At 37.7% G+C, this 21,421-nt stretch overlaps 3 protein-coding genes across 3 annotated transcripts; all 3 read left to right on the forward strand.

The window, feature by feature from the left end:
- Window positions 1-1,955: 1,955 nt before the first annotated feature.
- gnrh2 (gonadotropin-releasing hormone 2) lies at window positions 1,956-2,746 on the forward strand. Its single transcript, XM_026307113.1, has 3 exons — window positions 1,956-2,090; window positions 2,205-2,288; window positions 2,708-2,746. Exons 1-3 carry the CDS (start codon window positions 1,956-1,958, stop codon window positions 2,744-2,746), a joined length of 258 nt encoding a protein of 85 aa, XP_026162898.1.
- An 802-nt stretch (window positions 2,747-3,548) lies between these two features.
- Window positions 3,549-11,247, forward strand: zmat1 (zinc finger matrin-type 1). The gene is made up of 7 exons (XM_026307676.1): window positions 3,549-3,699; window positions 6,006-6,112; window positions 6,234-6,317; window positions 6,713-6,845; window positions 6,976-7,263; window positions 8,638-8,728; window positions 9,572-11,247. Exons 1-7 carry the CDS (start codon window positions 3,561-3,563, stop codon window positions 10,557-10,559), a joined length of 1,830 nt encoding a protein of 609 aa, XP_026163461.1. The 5' UTR covers window positions 3,549-3,560; the 3' UTR covers window positions 10,560-11,247.
- A 2,582-nt stretch (window positions 11,248-13,829) lies between these two features.
- Window positions 13,830-17,857, forward strand: cd8b (cd8 beta). The gene is made up of 7 exons (XM_026307229.2): window positions 13,830-14,175; window positions 15,250-15,603; window positions 16,462-16,548; window positions 16,742-16,831; window positions 17,019-17,052; window positions 17,168-17,219; window positions 17,360-17,857. Exons 1-6 carry the CDS (start codon window positions 14,121-14,123, stop codon window positions 17,184-17,186), a joined length of 639 nt encoding a protein of 212 aa, XP_026163014.1. The 5' UTR covers window positions 13,830-14,120; the 3' UTR covers window positions 17,187-17,219; window positions 17,360-17,857.
- Window positions 17,858-21,421: the final 3,564 nt, after the last annotated feature.

Genomic DNA, 21,421 nt, shown 5'->3' on the forward strand with positions numbered 1-21,421 from the left:
TAATACCTCTGCCACACTGACATGAAATTACTAATCACAGATGGTAATGAAAAAATATTCAGGACCTTAAAAAAGCAACAACTATAGATGAAAGGGTAAAGGATAAACTTTGATCTTTTGGTTTCTGGCGTGGGTCAATACACAGTTAAGAAAAAGCAATTTGTACAGGTCCAATCAAAAGGAAGGTTACTCTGTGTGCACCAGAAAGAAGAACATAGTATTTTGTGTTTAACCTAAATAGTTTAGGCAAATAATAAAACCTTCTCCCAAATGGCTAGGTGTTTTGTATAGAAAGTTTCATTTTCCAGAACATCTGCATCTAAATGCTCTAAAAATGAAATGTCTCTGAAATGTTTTCACCCAAGTACAACAAACTGTGGTTTTTTGTTTTAACCCAATAATTCATGCAAAGAAAATACAGCTTCTGCCAAGCAGTTTTCAAATTTTCTTTGATGACTTATGTTCAAGTATTGACATTTTCCACAGTGAGGCCCACTTCTGTTCTCCTAATCCTGTGTCTAGCAACATTTATGAAAAAATATTCTTGAATTAATTACATGACTTGGATTTGTTCTTTAGCCAGCATGGCAGAATTTTAGAAGTACATATGAGTGACACATGTGAGCACAGGTGCCAGTGTTGTTTGCAGGTGGTAATTAGATCTTGTCTCAAAGGTCCATTCATTTCACCACTTGGAACAAAGGGGCCAAAAGGGTCAGCCATGGGCAGGGCATGTAGGGAAGAATAATCAGGACGTGTTGGGAGGGGGACCTTTTAGACTCATACATATAATGAGGAGGAGGAACGGGGTGACAAGAATCTCTACAGTAAAACCTGTGAATTACTGAGATACTGAGCAATACCTCTAACAGCAGGCCAACAAAAGGACAAACAGTGTGAGTTTCTGGAGGGACACCTGTAGTGCTAAAGCTGTGAGATTTGGACTTGGGTAAGAACACTAGCTTTTATGTAGTTTTGTACTCTGACTAAAACATAACTTTTTAATATTGCAATAAACATCACAGTGGATATTGTTGGAGCTGCAGAAATGATAGAAAGTGGTTATTATTATTATGTCAAACCTATTGTTATTTAGGATAAACTTAGTTTAAATTTTATATTTTGGGTTCTGTTTTGTTTAGTAGTTCAAGATTTGGTCATGTGGATATTTTATTTTGAGGCAGCACAGCGGCTTGGTGGTTAGCACTGTTGCCTCACAAGAAGAAGTTTCCTGAAGAAATTTGCATGTTCTCCCTGTGCTTGCGTGGGATTTGGGTTTTCTCCAGGTACTCTGGTTTCCTCCCACAGTCCAAAAACATGTATGTCAGGTTGATTGGTGACTCTAAATTGCCCATAGGAGTGAGTGTGAGTGTGTGTGGTTGTTTGTCTTTTATGTGGCCCTGTGATGGACTGGTGACCTGTCCAGGGTGGACCCCTGCCTTTCACCCAAAGAGCTGGGACAGGCTCCAGCAGATCCCCGTGACCCTAATTAGGAATTAGCGGGTATAGATAATTTATTTTATCATCTCAGCAGGAGAGCTATGTAAAACTATTTATTTAAGCCACTTTATGATGAAGGTTCATGTGAATTGTAAAATGAATGTTTGATTACATTTTTATTTTTAAATTTTTTCCAATCAACAAAGAAAAAAGCTAAAATCAAACTACTCTTTACAGTAAAAAGTTTTATATTTAAGGAAAACACAATTCTCACAAAACAACTACAATTCTTACTATTATTATTTTTTGTCTATAGCTCAGCATCTTTTGATATTACAACAACATATCAGAGCTCTCGGTGTGTCTAGTCTGCTGAGCTTTTATCACAGGATATTGACTGTTGTTTTTTTTTTTTCCAAAAAAGATTTCCAAAAACAAATCCCAAATAATCAAATATAGCAGCCTCTTATCACCAGACCTCTAATTGTTTGTCTTGGCCTGTAGGTGGAAATATCATGTGTGTATCTCGGTTGGTTTTGCTGCTGGGGTTGATTTTATGTGTGGGGGCTCAGCTGTCCAGTGCCCAACACTGGTCCCATGGTTGGTATCCTGGCGGCAAGAGGGATCTGGACTCTTTTGCCACATCAGAGGTCAGGATCAGTGTCTGTGTGTCACTGTTTTCTCGTTCACTAAGCATTTCTTTTTTCTGAACATTTTCTTTACCATTTCCTGTTCTTACAAATTCCTCTGTCTTTCTTGCTCAGATTTCAGAGGAGATTAAGCTGTGTGAGGCAGGGGAATGCAGCTACCTGAGACCCCAGAGGAGAAGCATTCTCAGAAACATTATAGTGAGTAAAAAAACAGAAGCTAACAATACTTGTCTGGTGCTGTATAAACATCCAACTGCAATTGCTAGAATTTTACTTAATTATACATAACATTTTTTTGATCAATCTGCCAATATAATGTCAGTTCTGTTAATACGCATGCTGTAACTCAACTTTCTCATTAATATACACATGCTGGATCAGAGTACTCTAAATTCTAATCTATAGGGAATCTCTGGTGAAGGTATCATGTTTTGTTTTATGTGTGTGTGTGTTTGTTTTCTGTCTTTATGACGACGAGTGAACAAAAACACATACGCACAGATGCTCCCTACATATCTATACACTGGACATAACAACAAAAAGCTGTACTATAGGCTAGATGTACCTTTTACTCTTTTGAACATAGTGTGACTTAACTTTAACAACTCTCTTCGCAGTTGGATGTCTTAGCCAGAGAGCTCCAGAAGAGAAAGTGACAGCTCTTCACCCTACACTGCTTTTCTACCTAGTAATCCTTTTCATCGGTGTCCTTGTCTTAGCATGAAGCAACTTTATGCTGATCCCCTGGTCTTGTGCATTTGTTATATTTATCTGTGAATTTGTTTTTCAGCATTATCTGGGTTGTCTTTGTGGCACAGAAATGTTGAAATAGATGTTATAATATCCTATAATAAAGTATCTATTTTGATATTAACTTTTTTTGCATTTTCCAAGTGTCTAAAATTTTCTATTGCATATGCTGCAAATGGTAAATGAATAAAACTGGTTCAATTGTTTTACACAAATTCAAAATACTGGCAAAACTAGTTAGTCAAGGCTCTGCCTAGAGTGCTATGTAAAGTTTGTATATTTGTGCAGATATATTTTATAATTGAATACTCAGACTCACAATTACACCTTAAAATAATAAGCAGCTTTGTTGAAAGTAATGGTCCTAAATTATTGACATGACAGTGCGAACTAGTTGTACATGGTGGTAGAATTCAGTAGCCCCAGAGCTTGTCCTAATATAATAAGTCAAAATATTGACATTTTGTCAATAATTGACTTGAAATAAAATGAACGGAGAATGAATGCAAATAAAACACTTTAAGTTGTCATTTGCAGAGCTAAAAAGAAGAGCTTTGAAAAACTCAGATCAGATGCATAAACTAGGCCAGTAAGGTTACAGTATAAGTGTGCAGTTTGGGACAGGAGATTTATTACACTGTAGTAACATTATTTTCCCAGGATTATAAACAAACATTACTACGACGTGACTGCGCATGCGCTGCTCAGCCAGAGAAAAAGATGGACGGCAGAAGTGTCTGTCCTCCGCTGTTTGCGGAGTCAGACTCTCAAAATAACACTACTAGTACCCCTAACGCGGCTTCTGTCACAGATGCTGACACAGTAATAAACACTAAAACAGACAGTAACCAGGTTGAAGGTGAGTTTTGTCTAGAACGTAAAAATCAGCTTTATAACGTCCTCCTACCTGCCGAGCCAGTGTTAGCTTTTTAGCTAACTAGCTCCGTAGCTAACAGCTAATGTTAGCGGGCTAACGTAGCGGCTTTACACCGGTCCGTGCGGACAGGACTCGTCAAATGTGTCGCCCACCACGACACCCTTTTTTTCCTTTTAGCGGCCTCATAGTGAGACATACAAAGCTCTGAGATGTAGTTGTTGTTTTCCCAGCCCCGGACAGGGTTGGTCAGTTGCTAACTGGCCGCTAGTGTCCTGACCCAGTCATCTAAACTGATCGCAAATCAGCGGTTAAATGTTTGGCAGGTGAAGCTCCTGCATGTCTTTCAAACAATTAGTTAGTGTCTTTATCTTCTGGCAATAGATGGTACCGCGGAATCAACCGAAGCAGTGAAGCAGAATACTGAGCAGCTAAATAAAAAAACAGTCAAAATGTGGCTGGGTAAAAAGATTTTTTAGGCTGGTTGTGAGTTTGAAGCATTTCAGGCTTTTAGTTGGTTAAGACTCAAAACATCTGGCCCTCTGTTGGTGGCTTTCCTCTCAAGTAGAATAAAACATGCTCCTTAATGATCACTGTGTGAATAGAAAACTATTCAATAGTTCACACACCTTGTGAGACAGTGCCCACTGTTTTGTAAACCGCTTCTGTGATTATCTTTTGGTAAGTACAGTATTTGACCTGTATCAGACATTCATCTTTTGTGGAGGATCTATCAAAATGTGTATGTATTTTTTATATTCATGGCAGTCCTTAGTTTGTTTTAGCTGTAGATATATTATTTTACATAAAAAACAGGGAAATGCAGTATTTTACTGTATACTTGTCTTGTTGCTTCATATTGGAAAGATTGATAAATTTCTGCCAGCTGTGCAGTCTTTAAAGCCCCACATTCTCAAAAATTATTAATCTCCAGTTTTTATATATGATCAATAATTTATTCAAGACATGTCAAAAATGGAGACAATTGATCATAAACATTCAAATATTAAATCATTCCCATTAAAAAATTCTCTTTTTGGCACTAATACTCTTAAGCATATGTATCAGTCATATGCTGTGATTAGCTAAATATAGAATGTCATATCAAACCAGGCACCAAATGATAACTATGTTAAATTATGTAGACATAAATCCACAAACTGCATTGTTACAGTTTGGAAAAATTCCCACAATGTTAAATCAGAATCAGTTTTATTGCCAAGTATGTTGGACACACAAAGATTTGGACTCCAGTACAGTGGCTCTCAGTGTGCTTGTTGTAGGTCAGTGAGTGCTAAATAATCTTGGACTACATTTTGTCTCAATAAATGTGGGTTAGAGGGTAATAAATGTCATTTCTTGTTTGTAAAAGCTTATATGTCTGTTCTCCACTAGCTTTAGCATCATAACCACTAGTCTTTTGAAAAGCAATTCACTAAATAATACAACAAAAATGTTCATTATTGTCAAGTAGCAGTGAACAGTTGGCAACCAATGAGATTATTTACAAAATATGAAGCAAAATTTTTATTCTGCAATCTGGTTTTCACTGCTGCATTTGTGCATGTATGTAAAAATTGCACTTATGTGCATTCAGAAGCACTGCATGCTAACACTGCTCATATATAGTTAATCTTACTGCAGGTAAATAGTTTTTCAGATTGCTTTTCATAATTGCATGAATACAGCATTATGCAATAAAAATATAGAAAGGTTTGTTCACTGTATCGCAGTTATTGATTTATCAGTGCATTAATAACAACATTAAAATAAGCAAGGCTGTTTTTTTAATAGACTTATTTATTTTTAGTTTTGTTTATACAGTATATTATTTCAAATAAGGTTTTAAATTACCTTGTAGTTGACTCGCATACAGGTGCCTCTGAAGTCTGTTTTGTGTGAGGATGATAAAGAAAAAAGTCAGATTATGTTTCATGTGAGCTTGATAACTGATGCTATTCTGTCTTTAAAGGTGGCACAAAACATGAACGTGCATCAGGCTGAGAACAAACAATGAATGCAGTCATGCATGAAATTACAACTTTCATTGTGTGCAATGCGACAAGTGTGAAGGATGCAAGTAGCATTTTTTATGGCACTGAGGCAGTTTACAAAATCTAAAATGAACAGACTAGTTTACCACTTTAAAAACTGACCAATGTGGAGCAAAATATCTACCAAACACTGTGTTGTAATAATTTCATAAACTCTTGCTTGTTCAGTATACTTAAATCTTATAATTTATTCACTGTGGTGTATTTATAACAGTGACAGTATATTGTGCTACACAGGTGACTTGAGTGAAGAGGAGTTGCTAAAGGATCTTCTCACTGATGACTACTGCCATGTGTGTGAGGCTGTGCTGCTGTTTGAATCTCAGCGGTTGTCCCACTATGAGGTGTGTGTTGCTTCCAGACAGTCATTAATACACAGGAAAACTAATGGAACTGTGGTACAGTTTTAATGGTCTAATGAGGATGAATTATTTATAACGTCATCTCCCTCATCTCTGACTTTAGGGTAAGAAACATGCTCAGAAACTCAAAGTGTTCCTGCAGGCCAAGAGAGCTGAGAAAATGAACAAAGAGTTTATGGGACCCCAGGTTAGTGCCCTTTACAGGGTTCATTTTTTGCTAACAGTCTAACAGTGTCTGTTACAGAAGAATGAACATAAACCATAATGCTGCCAGTATCCAACAGTAAGGATAAAGTGCAGTAATGATCCCTTAGTCTGTAGAATACAGTATGAGATACACAGAAGTAAAATCTCTAGAAGGGTAAGAGGGTAATGGATTTGTTGCAGTACCTTTGTGCAAGTCAAGTTCCAGATGATTTCAGGCTTAACACATGCAGCTTTTAGTAACAGCATGGAGAATATTGAAAATATGTGATGTCGTAGAACTCTTAATTATGTTTCAATTTCCTTTTTCTACACTTTGTGTCTGGAAGCAAACTGTATGCATATTTGTCTCTTGACCATCTGTTTTTTTGTCGGCAGACCATGACTACGGATAAGAATCGTTTCTGTGAGCTGTGTAACATGGTGTTTAGTTCCCAAGTGGTGGCAAAATCACACTATGAGGGAAAAATCCACACAAAAAATCTTCGTAAACAAGGCCTTCAGTCTCAAGGCAAGTGGAAAAGTATTGTAGTAATTTGGATTTTAATATTTTGAATTAATGGTATTTTTAACTGCCTGCTCAAGTTCAGGAGGTCAAGCACAAATTCACTTAAATTGATTATTTCTCATTATTTTTACAGTCAGGTACACAGAACTGCAGACTTTACCAAGTGTGGCTCAGGATCCCGAAAATGCTGACCAGAAATCAGCCCCAGAGGGTGGTATGGAGCATCATGTGGACCCAGCAGCCAGCACAGCCACCCCCAGCCCCGAAGTTGATCTGAAGGACCCTAACAAGTATTGTTCTTTGTGTGCGGCTTCCTTCAACAATCCCCAGATGGCTTTGCAGCACTACAATGGACGCAAACACCAGAGGAATCAGGCCAGACAAGAGCTGATCCAGGAGCTCGGAGATGATAGTCAGCAAGGTAAGAGAAGGGCCAGCCTCTCGGCAAACTGCATCAAGCCAGCACAAATTAAAATTGAATCAGCCGCACATGTATTGTAAGTATATAGTGTATTTTAAGTGTCAGTATCTGATGACAAATATTTGGTCAGACGATGTTTTTTTCTTTGTTGGACACATTATACTTTGATTTGGTTCATCTAAGCCAAATGTAGGTCACCAAATCATATAACCAGTAGAAGCTACCAAAAGCATAACTGCCCAATAAAAATAGATGAATGCACAGAAATGCAAAGTAAAAAACAATTACTTACAACTTTTCTATTTTTCTACTACTTTCCTAAAATAACACTGAAATTTGAAATGGAAAATCCTCTCAGCCATAAAGATTTCAGCCCATCAGAGGTAGCAGGTAAGTGGGTAAGGCAATGGCAGGTAGGTGTTAGCTTGATAGACAATAAATAAGTTTTGGCATGAGTCTAATTGTGCTTATGTTAAATAGTGACATAGGTGAGTTTTAATTACTGTTACAAACATGTAGGATGTTACCTTTTTGCTTCATTTGACTTTTTCATTAATTATTTTTGTTGAAAATATAATTGCAGGAAAAAAAGTAGATTTATACTTAATTTGGATATAGTTTTTACACACTATATTTAATTTCCAAATTAGTCTGCTAAATGAATAATAATATTTGACATGAAATAGAAACTCACTATAAAAGAGAGTAACTATAATTTAACTAGAAGCTGAGTCAGGTCAACTGGACTTCTAGTAGTTGAGTCGAAATGTTTCAGCACTAATGCAAGTGGCTTCTTCAGTCTAAGGAAAAGCTGGTAGGAAACTCAAATTTATCTTTCTGGTTTCACTCTGCCCCTGGCCTGAAAAGGCTTGTTAGGTGATCAATGGAATTGAGCAGAGGTGAGGGTCTTTAGGATCTAATGGTCAGCTTTTGTGACACCTCTGACCCAGAAACTGGGTGTGGAGAGTGTCCTTCATGTGTAGTGTAGCCTGGTATATTGAAGACAGGTTATGTCTGAGCCACCCACCCCTGTTATTTCAGGGTTTTTCCACTTGAACACTTTTAGTTTCTCTGATTTCTCTCTCAAACCATCTTTCTTTCTGTCCAAAATATGTGCATCACTGTTGTCCTTTAAATGGAGGTACACTGCTGGTTCCGGTCCTGAGGAGCTGCCACTCTTGTGCTGGATCATCCTCCTGTTAAAGTGGTGTTTTAACTACTAGAGGTCCAGTTGCGATGACTCAACTTCTAGATAACTTCATCTGGACGACTGAGAAGCTTCACAACCAAAATTTAAAAAAAACAAACAAAGGAAGTGATGTGTCTGAATTTTAGCCATTATTTAATCATTTTACCACACTCTGTTGTCTACAGCCAACTCTCTGACGTGTCAGATGTGTAGTGTGCAATTTAACTCTGTGGAGATGTACCAGGCCCACATGCAGGGAAACAAGCACCAGATCAGGTAGGACCAAAACTTTTCTGACAATAACATACCGCATTTTCTGAATATAAGTTGCACTTAATTCAAACTTCAAATTATGACTGAATTACTGCAGGAAACAGGTCCAACAGGTTTTACCCCTCTGGTTTGTCCTGTGACTTATATAGCAAAGTGACTTATATGTGTATATTTACAGTAATTTTGCCGAGTAGTCACTAGTATTAGTAGGCACCCCTATGTTGGTGCAGTTGTTTAACATTACTTGACAGAAATGAATGAATATTGTAATGCACTTCTGCTTGTTCTTAATGCTTAGCCTATGTTCTTCATAGGTTACTTTATACTATAATTAGTAAAATTAAAAATGCGACTTATATGCCAAAACGATTTGTGTATGTTTTTTTCTGTTCAACAAGGCAGTTTTTGCTAAAAGCGTCTAATGTGCTTTTTGGTCCGGAAAATACAATATCTGTTATTATTGTGTCATCATTTATACTGCGCTTTGCACATTTAATCTCACTAAACTGTGGCAACATTTAAGCTACATTTAATTTATTTTGTTGAATGTAACTCTGAGTCATATCAATATTATCTCTAGCTTTTTGCTGCTTTTAGCTCACGCATTGGTTTTGAGCTATGTCTTACATACATAGTTGATTTGGGCAGTGTGCACAATCAGTCCCAGTTGGGTACATGTGCAGGACATAAGAAAGATAAAACACTGAATATTTCGTGCTTCATTTGATGCTTTTTTTCTGTTGTCTTATTGCTCTTTGGGGCCAAAAAACATGATATGGAGCTTTAGTGTGGCATTTTGACATAACTGAGTAGCAACTTCATTCTTGTCTACATGTTTTTGACCAGGGAGAAGAAAGTCGTTGACCTGTGCAAATCTCAACAAAAAGTCTACAACACATTTGCAGATGAACTGGCAGACTACATCCAGGTGCAGAAAGCACGTGGAATCACCCCTAACACTAGTCATGCCCTACCTCAGGGTGACACACAGAAGGAGAATCAGGAAGATGAAGAGGAAGAGCAGGAACTAATAAACAGGACAGATATAATAAAACTGAACAAACCTATGCCCAACCTCCATCCCACTTGTAAAGTTCGTCATCAGTCCCGCCCTGGTTATTATTTTCCAGCTGAAAGTAGGTGTCCTCCGTATCAGGGCCCTCCCTGGCCTACTCATTGCTGGGACAACAACTACCCTGCTCCAGTCCTCTCTGGCTCAGGTTCCCCACAGTATACTAGTCCCTTAAAGAGAAGGAGGCGCAGAAAGCAGTCTAGCTCCTCATCATTTAGTACCTCATCATCTCACTCCTCTTCATATTCCTCTTCCTATACTAGTAGCACAAGTGACAGTGATGACAGTGACTACAGGCGCAGAAAAAGGAGGAGGATTAAAAGATCCAGGAAGGAGAGAGGCAGTAGAGGAAGGGATGAGGACTTAGAAAAGAAGAGGAGAAGAAAGAGGAGGGAAAGAAATAATGACTACGAAGCTAGAAGAAGAGAGGAATCTGGAGAATCAGAGCAAGACAGGCTGAGAAACAAGCGAAAAAATTATGGCAAGCAGAGACGAAAAGAAAAAAAATCCAGAGAGGAGGACTTTGAAGAGAAAAGAGGGGAAAGGTTAACAGATAGTTTAAAGCCAGAAGACATTATGGACAATAGAAAAGAGACTGAAGTGCATATTCAGGCTGAAATTCATGTTGACCATGGGGTTGGTGGACAGGATGAACCAGTCCAAAGTAAAAACAAGAAAGATAAGAAGAAAATAAGAGAGAAAGTAGTAGACACTAGGACAGAAGAGGAGAAGCTGTGGGATGACTCTATTCTGGGCTGTTAATCTCAGCAGGACAGGCTTTTTTTTAACTGCAGACATTTAGACAAAACATGAAGTTATCAGTTGCAAAAACTGTCTTAAGTGATAAAAATAGTCTTCATATCAGTTAATAAAGCAGTTTTCACTACCTGTTCAACAATGCTGTTCCCTATAGCTGTGCTAGCTGGCTAGCCATGTTTAGGGAATGAATGTATTTCTTTTGTTTTAGTTCATCTACATTGTTTATTGGGAATTCTCACACACACAGCCACTTTAACTGTATTGACTTTGTTTTTCACTATGCCATCTAATATCTTTAATTGAAGTATGCACAGCCAGCCACAGTGATTGGGAATAATTGAGGTTATTGAAGATCTCTAATTTCCTTCCTGTAATTTCAAATCATCAAGAAGACTTCTTGAATCATTACCACAAGTTCAATTATGTTTGATTGTCTCTGTGCTCCTGCCAGGAATGTATTAGACTGTGATGCCTTTAGCAGCCTGTGGTTGGTGCTGTTGACATTCAGAGCAAATAAAGGCCCATAGAAGGTAGAAGCTTAGTTATTTCATTCCTTTTTATACTTTGTGTGCTTTAATTCTAGGGAACATGATATGAAAGTATATTATTAAAAATATTAGGATATAATAGAGTGATGAAAATATAACATAATTTGCCCGTTGAACACACTGCACTACGTTAGACTGTAAAACAAAAAACGTGTAGATACATTGTTCTATAGTGCATTGTCTGTGTGTGCATGTGCTGTGGATATATTTGCACATCCAAATGTCACAGAAAGTGTTTGGGGTCAGACAGGTGCAAAGGTTCAAATCAGGGCAATGCTTTCCAAACTTCAGAATTCATGTTCAGATGCAGTCGGTTATGAACAAATGGAGTTTAACAAATTTTAAAGTGTCAGAAAGACGCAAAGTAAAGTTGCAGTTAATTCCAATTTACAATAATCCTCTTGACCCATAACACTCTATTCAAATCAGTTTAAAATAGCCTTACGTAAACTAATACAAGCCTATCTTTGGCACAGCACATGTAAAGCTAAAAATTTGTTGACTTTAGCTGACGATTTTCTATTTTAAATATCAACTGGATCTATGGGTCTAACACTATCAGCGCATTTATATGGAGGCAGTTAATAAATAGTGGATTAGTCTGGCTTTGTTAAAGACTAGATGTCTGTAGTCAAAGTAGTCAAAACATGTTTAAACGTGTCCAGAGCAAAAATATTTATAAAAAGGTCCTGCTTTTCTGTATTTCAAGTCATTGCATTAGAAATAAGACTTCTGTTCTTTCTGCATGTCAGATATTTGATTTCCTTAGTATACTTGGTGCAGAATGGTGCATGATGTGGGACTTGATGTGGGACTTGCTAGTTCAATTGGAATAACAGAACAAAGTGAGAGAGAAGTGAGCGTAATTAACTCAAGATGAAAAGCTTCTGAAATGAGATCTTTTTATAAAGCTCTGGTAAGAAGAATGAATCAAACTTGTGTGACACATAATAGGCACATTAAGTATGAGACTGGTCTGAAAGTACAAAAGTTTTAAAGTTGGCTGATGAGTGAAGTAAAATAAGATGCAAACAGCTTCTCAGCATGGCAGCTTTTGACTTAAAGCGTTGGAGCAGGGAGGCCAACAAAGACTTTTCTGCTAAGCGAAGTGTAAAGAAGCAGCTCTGAAGCCCCCTGAGATCTCCTGTTTTCAAAGAATCCTGTGGTCTTGTTCCCAGTGTCGCTCGAATCGTCGACCCCCGTAGGGGTATAGGGTGCCCACATCCTCTCACTTAAAGACCCCCACCAGGCCGTTCTACACCCTAAACCTTCACACATACATGGAACAATCCACAGACACCACTTAGCCAAAGCACACCAAATACTAAACTAATGCCAAAGTAAAATATGCCAAACTGTTGTGGGATGAGTGGGATGTATTTAATGTGGGGGAAAGTATTTGAAAATTTGGTTCAGGTTAGGTTAAAAAACACACGTGAATCTTAAGTGTCCCCTTGACACAAATGGCAACATCAATCAGTCTGTAGGTATGATTGGGGTTGATGAAAAGTGTATCTTATTGGCTTTGAGTGCAACAAGCTAGAATTTGTTATTGTGAAATTTATTCTTGAAGTAATTAAGCTGACTTGTTTAATTCATATCATCCAAAAATGCCAGACGTTCATTGGTTCCCTCTTTGGAAATGTGCTGGTTTACTGATCTTCTGTTTGATATGGTCAGAAAGAAAGCACCTTTGTATGTTAGGCTGACAAAAACAAACATTTGAAGCAGACTCTTTGAAATCGATGACTATTTTCTCACTTTTCTGACATTTTACACACAAAACGATTCATCAGCTAATAGACTTATTAATCAGTGTTAAAAATAATTAGTACATGCAGCTAATTGTCTCACTGCAAACCCAGATGCCTCTAACACTGAACCTTTACCATCGTCTTTTCGTTCTATGTGTCCTGGAAGTACTGGATGAAAATTGAATGCCGCCGCATTTTCACATTGACCAGCATAGAGTTTGCTAGCTGTTACACCTGGGGGTCTTCAGTTTATTTTGCGCAGAAATGAAAAGTTATATTGTTGTTATAAAAATAAATATTGCAATTTTATCTCTTGATGATTTGAGCTTTTGTGAGTCAAAAATGTGTTGGACTTATTAAATTTTCCAAATTTAACAGAAAAATAAGTAAGTTAAATATCAATATATTTTAAGTTTATTAAGACAATTCAGAACGAACGAGTTCACAAAGTATTGTATACAATATTCCTTTGCGTTGTCACAGACAGTTCTGAATTTTAGTGATTTGTGAAACTGCTTGCACATGCAGTGCATTTTGTGGATATTAAACAAAGGGGGTGGGGGTTCCTAACTGGTGTCATACTTTCTTGTTAATACCTGAATTTTAGGCTCTGTACTTTGGCATTCCCTTGCAGTGCTCTGCAGAGAGGTAAAAAGCTGTGTATGTAGGACTCTGCTGAGCTCTAGGTCATGCACCTGGGCAGAGACCACAGAACTGCAAACTGCTGCTTTGGGAATATACAACTTTTATATTGCTTGATGTGTGGTATCACATGAGCTCTGATGAAACATCACCATATGTTTTCAGCTGTTTGTCATGATCCCTTTCAATTATGACACTCAGTGCAACATACACGTACGTTGCACTGCATCTTTCTCCTTTAACAAACGTGGCTTGTTTTTTTACACACTTTTTAAGTGAACAGAATCAAGAGTGTAAGGATCAAATATGAGAATTCTTCCTATGATGTTCTGTGATTTTTCATTTGTTAATTTGTTTTTTGCACATTGAGGTTTCAGTAATTTTACAGCAGTAAAATGTGTATGTGTGTTGTGTTCAGCTCTCCTGTGTGCTGTATGACCCACTCTGATAGGCCCTGTGTGTGTCACATTGGGGTGTTACCTTGACGACTCAGAGCCCTGTCAGCTCAGTTCCTCCCATCATCTCTGACAGATACAGAGCAGGAAAAGAAAGTATCAGCACCTTCCTTCTGCGACCACTCAAGATACACACACGCATACACACACTGGCGACCGGACAAAATGATCCTGTGGCCAATGGTATGGGCACTGTTGACAGCATCGCTGTGGAGAGCAGGTAAGACCACTAAGTTTCTATCTTTGCAGTATTATAAGCCTCCAACTAATAACCCAGTCAAGGGCCTATAGCGAGAGATGTGTTGTTGTCGCTTCAACGTTTTCTCTGATAATAATTTATCCACATTTTTCAGCTTCAGGCCTGAACACTGTTTGTGCTATTGGGTCAAAATTGTTTTCAAAATTCAACAGAAGACACATATGGTTTAAACAGACCACGTACAGAGCAGCGTTTAGACTATTTGCTAAAACTGTAATGGTCAAACAGGCATGGAAATTACATAATTGTCTATGAATTGTACAGTAAAACTGGTAGATGTTATTAACACCGTTATTACATTAATGTGACAATCAGGGTAAAGGTACAGTCATGATCCACTTCGCAATGTATAGTAGGTCTGTGTTATTATCAATTTTATACTTAGGTTTCTTTATATTATACCTCCATTAAGGTACTGAAATTAATTGCATTGTACAGATTAAACCAGTTTGGTCCTTTTGTGAATGTCACATAATTTCTGCATTTCATACATGTTGGTAAAATCAGCATCGTCATTCAACAGACTTCAGCACCAAAGAGCCTTAACCTTTCATACGCAGGCAGCTTTTGAATTGTGGCCTACCTTTAGATATTTCATAACTAGTGATTGCAACAGGTATGTGCCTGCAATAGGCATTTGAACTGATTCTAAGATTAGATGAAACAGCTCTTGCAGTGAAGGCGTCTCTTAAACATTGGACAAATGCTAACTCAGACTCCCTGTATAGCAATTTGAAAATGTCACCTTCAGAAATTTTGACTTTTTTTACGAGAAGTTTCTTCATCAGTTTTCTGTCTTTCTTGAAGCGTGATTGCTTTTATGTTTATGTTACAACTTGTCTTCCTTGTTCGCTTGAGACATCAAAGAAAAACTGAGCCACCATTTTGACTAAATGCACAAATTTGTGAGTTTCGATCAGTGTTTTAGCGTCTCGGATATCAATACTGTGTATGATCCTGATACAGGAGTGAAGGTGATGTGCTACAAGCATGTGTCTGCTGAAATCTTAAACATTCCTCTATTTCTTCTTCTAGGTGCAAGCCAGATCCTGTTTCAAGAAACTGTCACCGTTCTTTATCCGAAGATCATGCGTCCAGAGACTATTGAGTGTGAATGTGTTAACATTTCTTGTGACACTGTCTACTGGTTCCGCAGTTTTCCTGACCAGGGCAAAGTACAGTTCCTAGGTAGATGTAACAATGCTGACCGTGTTAACTATGGAAATGATGTGGACATAACACGGTTTAAATTCAACAAGAAGGGTAGTTCGTCCTTTGTGCTACGCATCCTTAATGTGACAGAGCAGGACACAGGGATTTATTCTTGTGTCCTCAAGGACAAACGCAACACAGAAGTGTGGAAGACTGGGGTTCTTCTTCGGCCAGGAGGTTTGTATGAAATCTCGTGCGCGTTGTTTACAGCCGATTCAAATATAAGTGTTAGACAGAGGTTGAATAGATCTGTCTGACTCCAGATGGCAGGTGGGGGAGTAGGTGAATTTAGGGCTAAATACAGATCGGATCAAAACCTCTTTATTTAAATATGGTACATTAAGATATTTAGCACAGTACGTTAGAATTTAAAGTAAATAAAGAGGTTGACTTTGGATAATTACATGAATTACATGCCACAACCGTTACGTATCATCGTACAATTGAACTGCGGCTTATACAATGTGAGTTTGTCTGGGGAACGTTTTGTCAAACAACCCTGCCTCTTCTTATATATCATATAGTATCACTCTCCACTGTCCACCATCCTTTTATTTTACTTACAAGTTAAAAAAAACTGTTTCAAATGTGTCTCTGGACTCTGCGCACCTGTCATTTAGTACTCTGAACAAAATCTTTCCTATTGAGCTTCTAATAGTTTGTCTTGCTAGTTCAAAATTTCTAGATTGTGGACAAACAGACAATAATATAGACCCAATGGTTGAGTGTATTGAACATATCTGAATTTGTGTATCTTCATTCATCAATACGTGAATGTCTTTCAGACTAAAAAAGAGAAAAGTTTGTAAATACAACTGTCCACTGTCTATACAGTCACACAAAGAGAAAAATACATGATGCTCTTGAATCCTTGGATGAGATCCTGATCCGGATCAGTTCTGATGTATAAAGATCAGTAATGAGGGACAGGTTGAAATCTGTGCGGTCTAATTGTTCTTTGAGACATTCCTTCTAGGTTCATTACTTATGTCTAGTCATCATTTGTTTTATAGTTGTTTGCTCTTTATATGACAGTGACTCCTCCAACACCACCTCCAAAGAAAAAGCCTAAACCACCAGTTAAGCCAGTCTGTTCCTGTCCTAAGAAGACTCAATCACGGGGTAAGTTGTTCAGGACCTTTCATTAGAAGAAGAGAACTTGTGTGAATTTTGTGTGGTGGTGCAGAATTGTTCATTGTTCATTGTTCTGCTGCTTAATATTTTTTATGTGTGCACAAGCACTCTGCTCTGTGAAGCTACAAGTATAAGTCTTGTGCACTTCACCAGAAGAAGTTAAATTGTGTGTTTGGTCCAGATGGCTGCAGCTCCCTGGTTCTGTGGCCGTTGGTTGGAGTTATTGCGGGCCTGGCTCTAGCGGTCACCTGCACCGTCTACTACTTCAGCCGTGAGTCGTCCTTCAGTTTGATGTGCTAAAAATGTGAACTAGGGCAGAGAATAGCCCACTGTTTGTTTGTTTGCAGAGATTTGTGCCAAGTGATACAGTAAATTATCTTCACAAATGTCAGTTTGAAACATCTGAGTTCAAAACTATTTCTGAAGCGTTTTCTTTTGTTTGAACATGTCGCTTACAGGACTTCCCAAAAAATGTCGCCACCGCTTTGTGAAGTAAGTAGACAATACACAATTATTTTTATTATATGATAAAAAATAATACTTTCATTGTTTAACTGGGCTTCTGCAACCACAACCATATGATCTTCTTTTGTTTTTCTCTATTAAGGAAGAGACAAATGCTCTGAACAAATTCATCTACAGTGTATTCCTGACTGAAGGTATTTTATGTGCCTTAAGCGTATATTTTAATATATTTATATATTAAATACTAGCTATATCTGTGGTATTTTTCTATACGTATAGAGTACAGTACAGACTATGTGTGCTAAAAGACTAACTGTTGCTTCTGTGATTGCAGTGACTAAAGTGTTTCACTTGAGCCGACGTCCAGTGCAGAATGAAGGACACAGTGAAGATCTACTCTGCCAATAAAATGTTTATTTACAGTAAAATGGGCCGTCACCTGGTGAAGAGTTTTTATTTTTACCAACTGCAGTCATGTATTGTACATACTGTGATATATTTTTGTCACATATTTGTCAAGTCCACTTCAGTTTTAATCCTTGTTCAGTAACCTTTCATCTATTTTGATTTATCATCTATTTTTGATTTATACAGATCACATCACCTTTTACCAAGGTGCATTTTCTATACAGCAGGTTTGTGATATTTTTTACTATAAGGGTAGTATTTCTTCGTCAAAGCTCATTGTATGATACAAATTTCTTTTTGTACCTTAACAGAGAAACCGGATCAGTTTATTTACATGCAAAAAAGTAGGTAGACCACAAGACAGCTGAATAGATGTACTGTCGATTCACTTACTTTTTGCTCTCTTCTGTATTTATTTGTTTGTTGTGTTGTTCTTCTTCATCTTGAACAAATCTATCATGTTGATTTTTTTTTTTGTGGGTGAGATCAATAAAACTGTAAATTTCCAGTCATTGGAGCTTTTCTTTCTATACAGTTGGTAATAAAAGTTATCTGTTATGTATGTGTAAATTTCACTTATGCATACAGACAGGTTAATGACTCTTTGAGGCTTAGAGTCCTGCCTCAAAGCAAGAACAAGAGTAGGTTTAACAGTGGGTACGACCCAGAGGTCAAACATGTGCATCTCCAATCACAGTTGTGACTTGTGCACAGATAACTAATTTCATAACAATACCTGGTTGTAGTGCTGTGTGTTACTGTACATCTTAAAGATTTCTCTGTGTGTGTGTGTGTGTGTGTGTGTGTATGAAAGAGAAGAGAATTACAGGTTTGGAAGTGGGTGTTGTACTTCCATTGTCAATATTGTGTTTAGCGGAAGCTGAGTAGGTGACTTACAAGGTTTGGTTTCTTCCATCACTTTTGATGTGTAAGCTTGCATCATATTCAGTTTCTGATGAATTTCCCCCAGCTTTTGGCAGCAAGCTTTATTGTTTTAATTTTAAATTAGAGGCTATAGAGTCATGTTGCAAAGTGTGTGTGTCTCTTGCTGTGTTGTTCTCTCTCTCACGCACAAGCAACACACGTGCACACCTGTGCAATTGAGGACTATAAAGAAACGACTGAGTTGGTGGTTGTTCGGGTCTCAGGGAGTATGCACAACCCTTTCCTGTGTGCTGGAGAGAGAGGAGAGACAGAGCCATGTTCGCTGAGATGTTATCGCTTTGCTCAGCTTTGAGCTCTTCATCTAGTCCCTGAAACAAAACAACCACAAAAATACCACAGACCGAACCACAAGCACTGACAGAGACAGAAAGACAGAAAGACAGACAGAGCGTTACAGTTCTGAAATGAGAATACTGGAAGAAACAAACTGTCTCTTGAAAATTTCTTGTTTCTGTATTTTATTGGATATATGTCACAAAATCCATGTAAATACATTTAAGTACATATATAATAACTACAATGTCAGTGTCGCGTCTCTCACAGGGTCACTCATTGTTTTATTAACTATGCATAACTGTGTGTGTGTGTGTCAGTGTGGGACAGAGGTGTTTATTTATTAAGTCGTCAATCATATGACTATTACAATAAATGAAAAATGCAGTGAAAGAAGAGTTTTATTCCTGTAAATGCAGGTGACGCATCTTAAATAAAATCAGCAAAATCAAACAAATGCTGTATCAACGCTCCATGTAAAACTATTGCCTATATATTTTTCCACATGTGCAATCAAAGCAGAGTAAACCATGACTAAGTTCAGTTGCCTTTTATCGGTTTTAAGCGAGGTGTACCTACAGTAATAATCTGCCAACTGCATGTACACTATATACAGCATATGTTCTGTGTCAACGTTTGAGAACATAATTTATTCATATTCATCAGTTCCAGGAAACAAGAATGAATGTTGATGATGGCAACACAACTGTGTGGTATTTATTTATATATTTTTTCTTTATTAAATATATTATATATATATATATATAAATATATAATTTTCATCACCTCATGTTATTTAATATATTTGTGATGGAGCTAAATTATTAAAGAGAAACACTAATGTAATAGTAATCTCAGTGTTGAACAATGGACAACTCTAAAACTACATTAATTGGATGCTTGTTAAAATTAGCTGTAAGTTGTACAGCTTCTCAAAATTTATCTTGTAATTAACTTCTCTCAGTTGACAAGTGTCAATTATATAATGTAATGTTATATTTAGTGGTGTTATGTTTAAATTATGCAACAAGAATACACAGTGCCGTAATATTAACGCAGCCATCGATGTTAAAAAAGCTCCAGCCCCACAGGAGAAGCAGCATAGATAATGTAAAGCAGTGAAGTTGACTCACTTATCGATCAGTAGGTACCAGGTTAAGCGTCATGTATTTGTAGATTTGTCAGACATTATCTAAATTAACATTCAAAGTTTCCAACTGCACAGGCCAGTGCTCTGGATAAATATCCATTATATTGACATATGATGCAGGAGTGAGTTATTTTTCAAATGAGATCACTTTATTCACCTATTCCATGTCACTTCTTGTACATTCAACATGAAACTCTGAATATTTCACCTTTCTTAGCAAAAGCCAAAAATGTAAATAAAAAGTGGATGTTATTTTCCAATCCTAACAGGAAGTTTTACTAAAATAAGAAATGTATGTGTTCACCTCTTTAATTCTGGAGCTCGTAGGTTTTTTACTTACTCCTCCTGTTTCTCTTGGTTTCCTTTTCACAGCTTCATATCCCATAATGCCCGAAACTGGCAGTACAGCATCAGAGCAGCGACAGGTGAGCCAAACCTAAGCACTGGTGAACAAGCAACTGGTGTTCATGTTCATTTACTGGTATTGAGAGTGTTGCTATTTTCACAATCTCTTCTCAGTGCATTCAGTACAGAGGTGGCCTTCTCTCTTTCTCACTGGCTTTCCCTGGTCACCCACCACACACACACATACACACACACACACACAGATTTCAGTTTCAGGTTGGAGACCCCCTGTGTGACTAAGATAGGGAAGCCCATGCAGGTGTGTTTGTGAGTGACTCATCCCTGAAACAGAGGCATGGAAAGGTGAAGTGGGCTAAGTGAGAGCATTTTGACTGGGTCTATCCTCTATCACAAAGCATCAACAGAATCCCCTATTTACTGAAAATGACACAAAATCTGAAACTGACATGGTTTCCATCATGGTTTCATTTGTGATAAATGTCAAATGAAAAAAAAAAAGTTAAGATAATCACAAGCATCTGCATTGTGAAGAAATAGTGTTAGACTGTAGCACAGCTGTGTAGCACAGGTCAGTGAGACACTGCATTTGTTTATTACTCTCTGTCTATCTCCACCCACCCATGGAAAAGATAAATCGCCCACGAAAGAGCAAAATGTCAGCACTTGTTGCCCATTACCAAATCGGTGCATTTACTTTCCATCACTCAACAGGAAATAGGACGGGCTCTGAGTTGCGCCATAGCCGATGTAGCTCCCCTCAGTTGAAATGAAAGGAGTTTCATTTTCCTGCAATTGTTAGAGCAACTTTCACACCAAGTGCCAGGCGACATTTATGTTTATTGTTTTCTTGTTATGTTATATGACCTGGGTCTTATTTGTGTTGTGGTAACACTTTATTTACCAGTTCAGTAACTGTCACACAAGCCATCAGACATGGTTACACACCCATACCTTTCAAACACCCAGCCTCAGGTTTCTAACACATGCTTCCATTCAAAGATTTCCATTAAAGTCATTCTAATTTGAATGCAAATCATAGTGAGGGCCATTTTACTGCACATCTTCTCTCACTGTAAAAAAGGTTAAATAAATCAGTGAAGACATTTGGAACATTAAACTGCTGCTGACGCTCTACATGCTGAGAGCATCCTGTGCGTCTAGCCACACCCCAACCACTGATGTTACAGCAGGTGTTTTCCATGAGCTCTTTGGTTTTTCAGCTGTCGAAGGTGAAACACCTGCTGTGACATCACT

The sequence above is a fragment of the Mastacembelus armatus genome, chromosome 5 (assembly GCF_900324485.2).
Source record: "Mastacembelus armatus chromosome 5, fMasArm1.2, whole genome shotgun sequence".
NCBI lineage: Eukaryota > Metazoa > Chordata > Actinopteri > Synbranchiformes > Mastacembelidae > Mastacembelus > Mastacembelus armatus.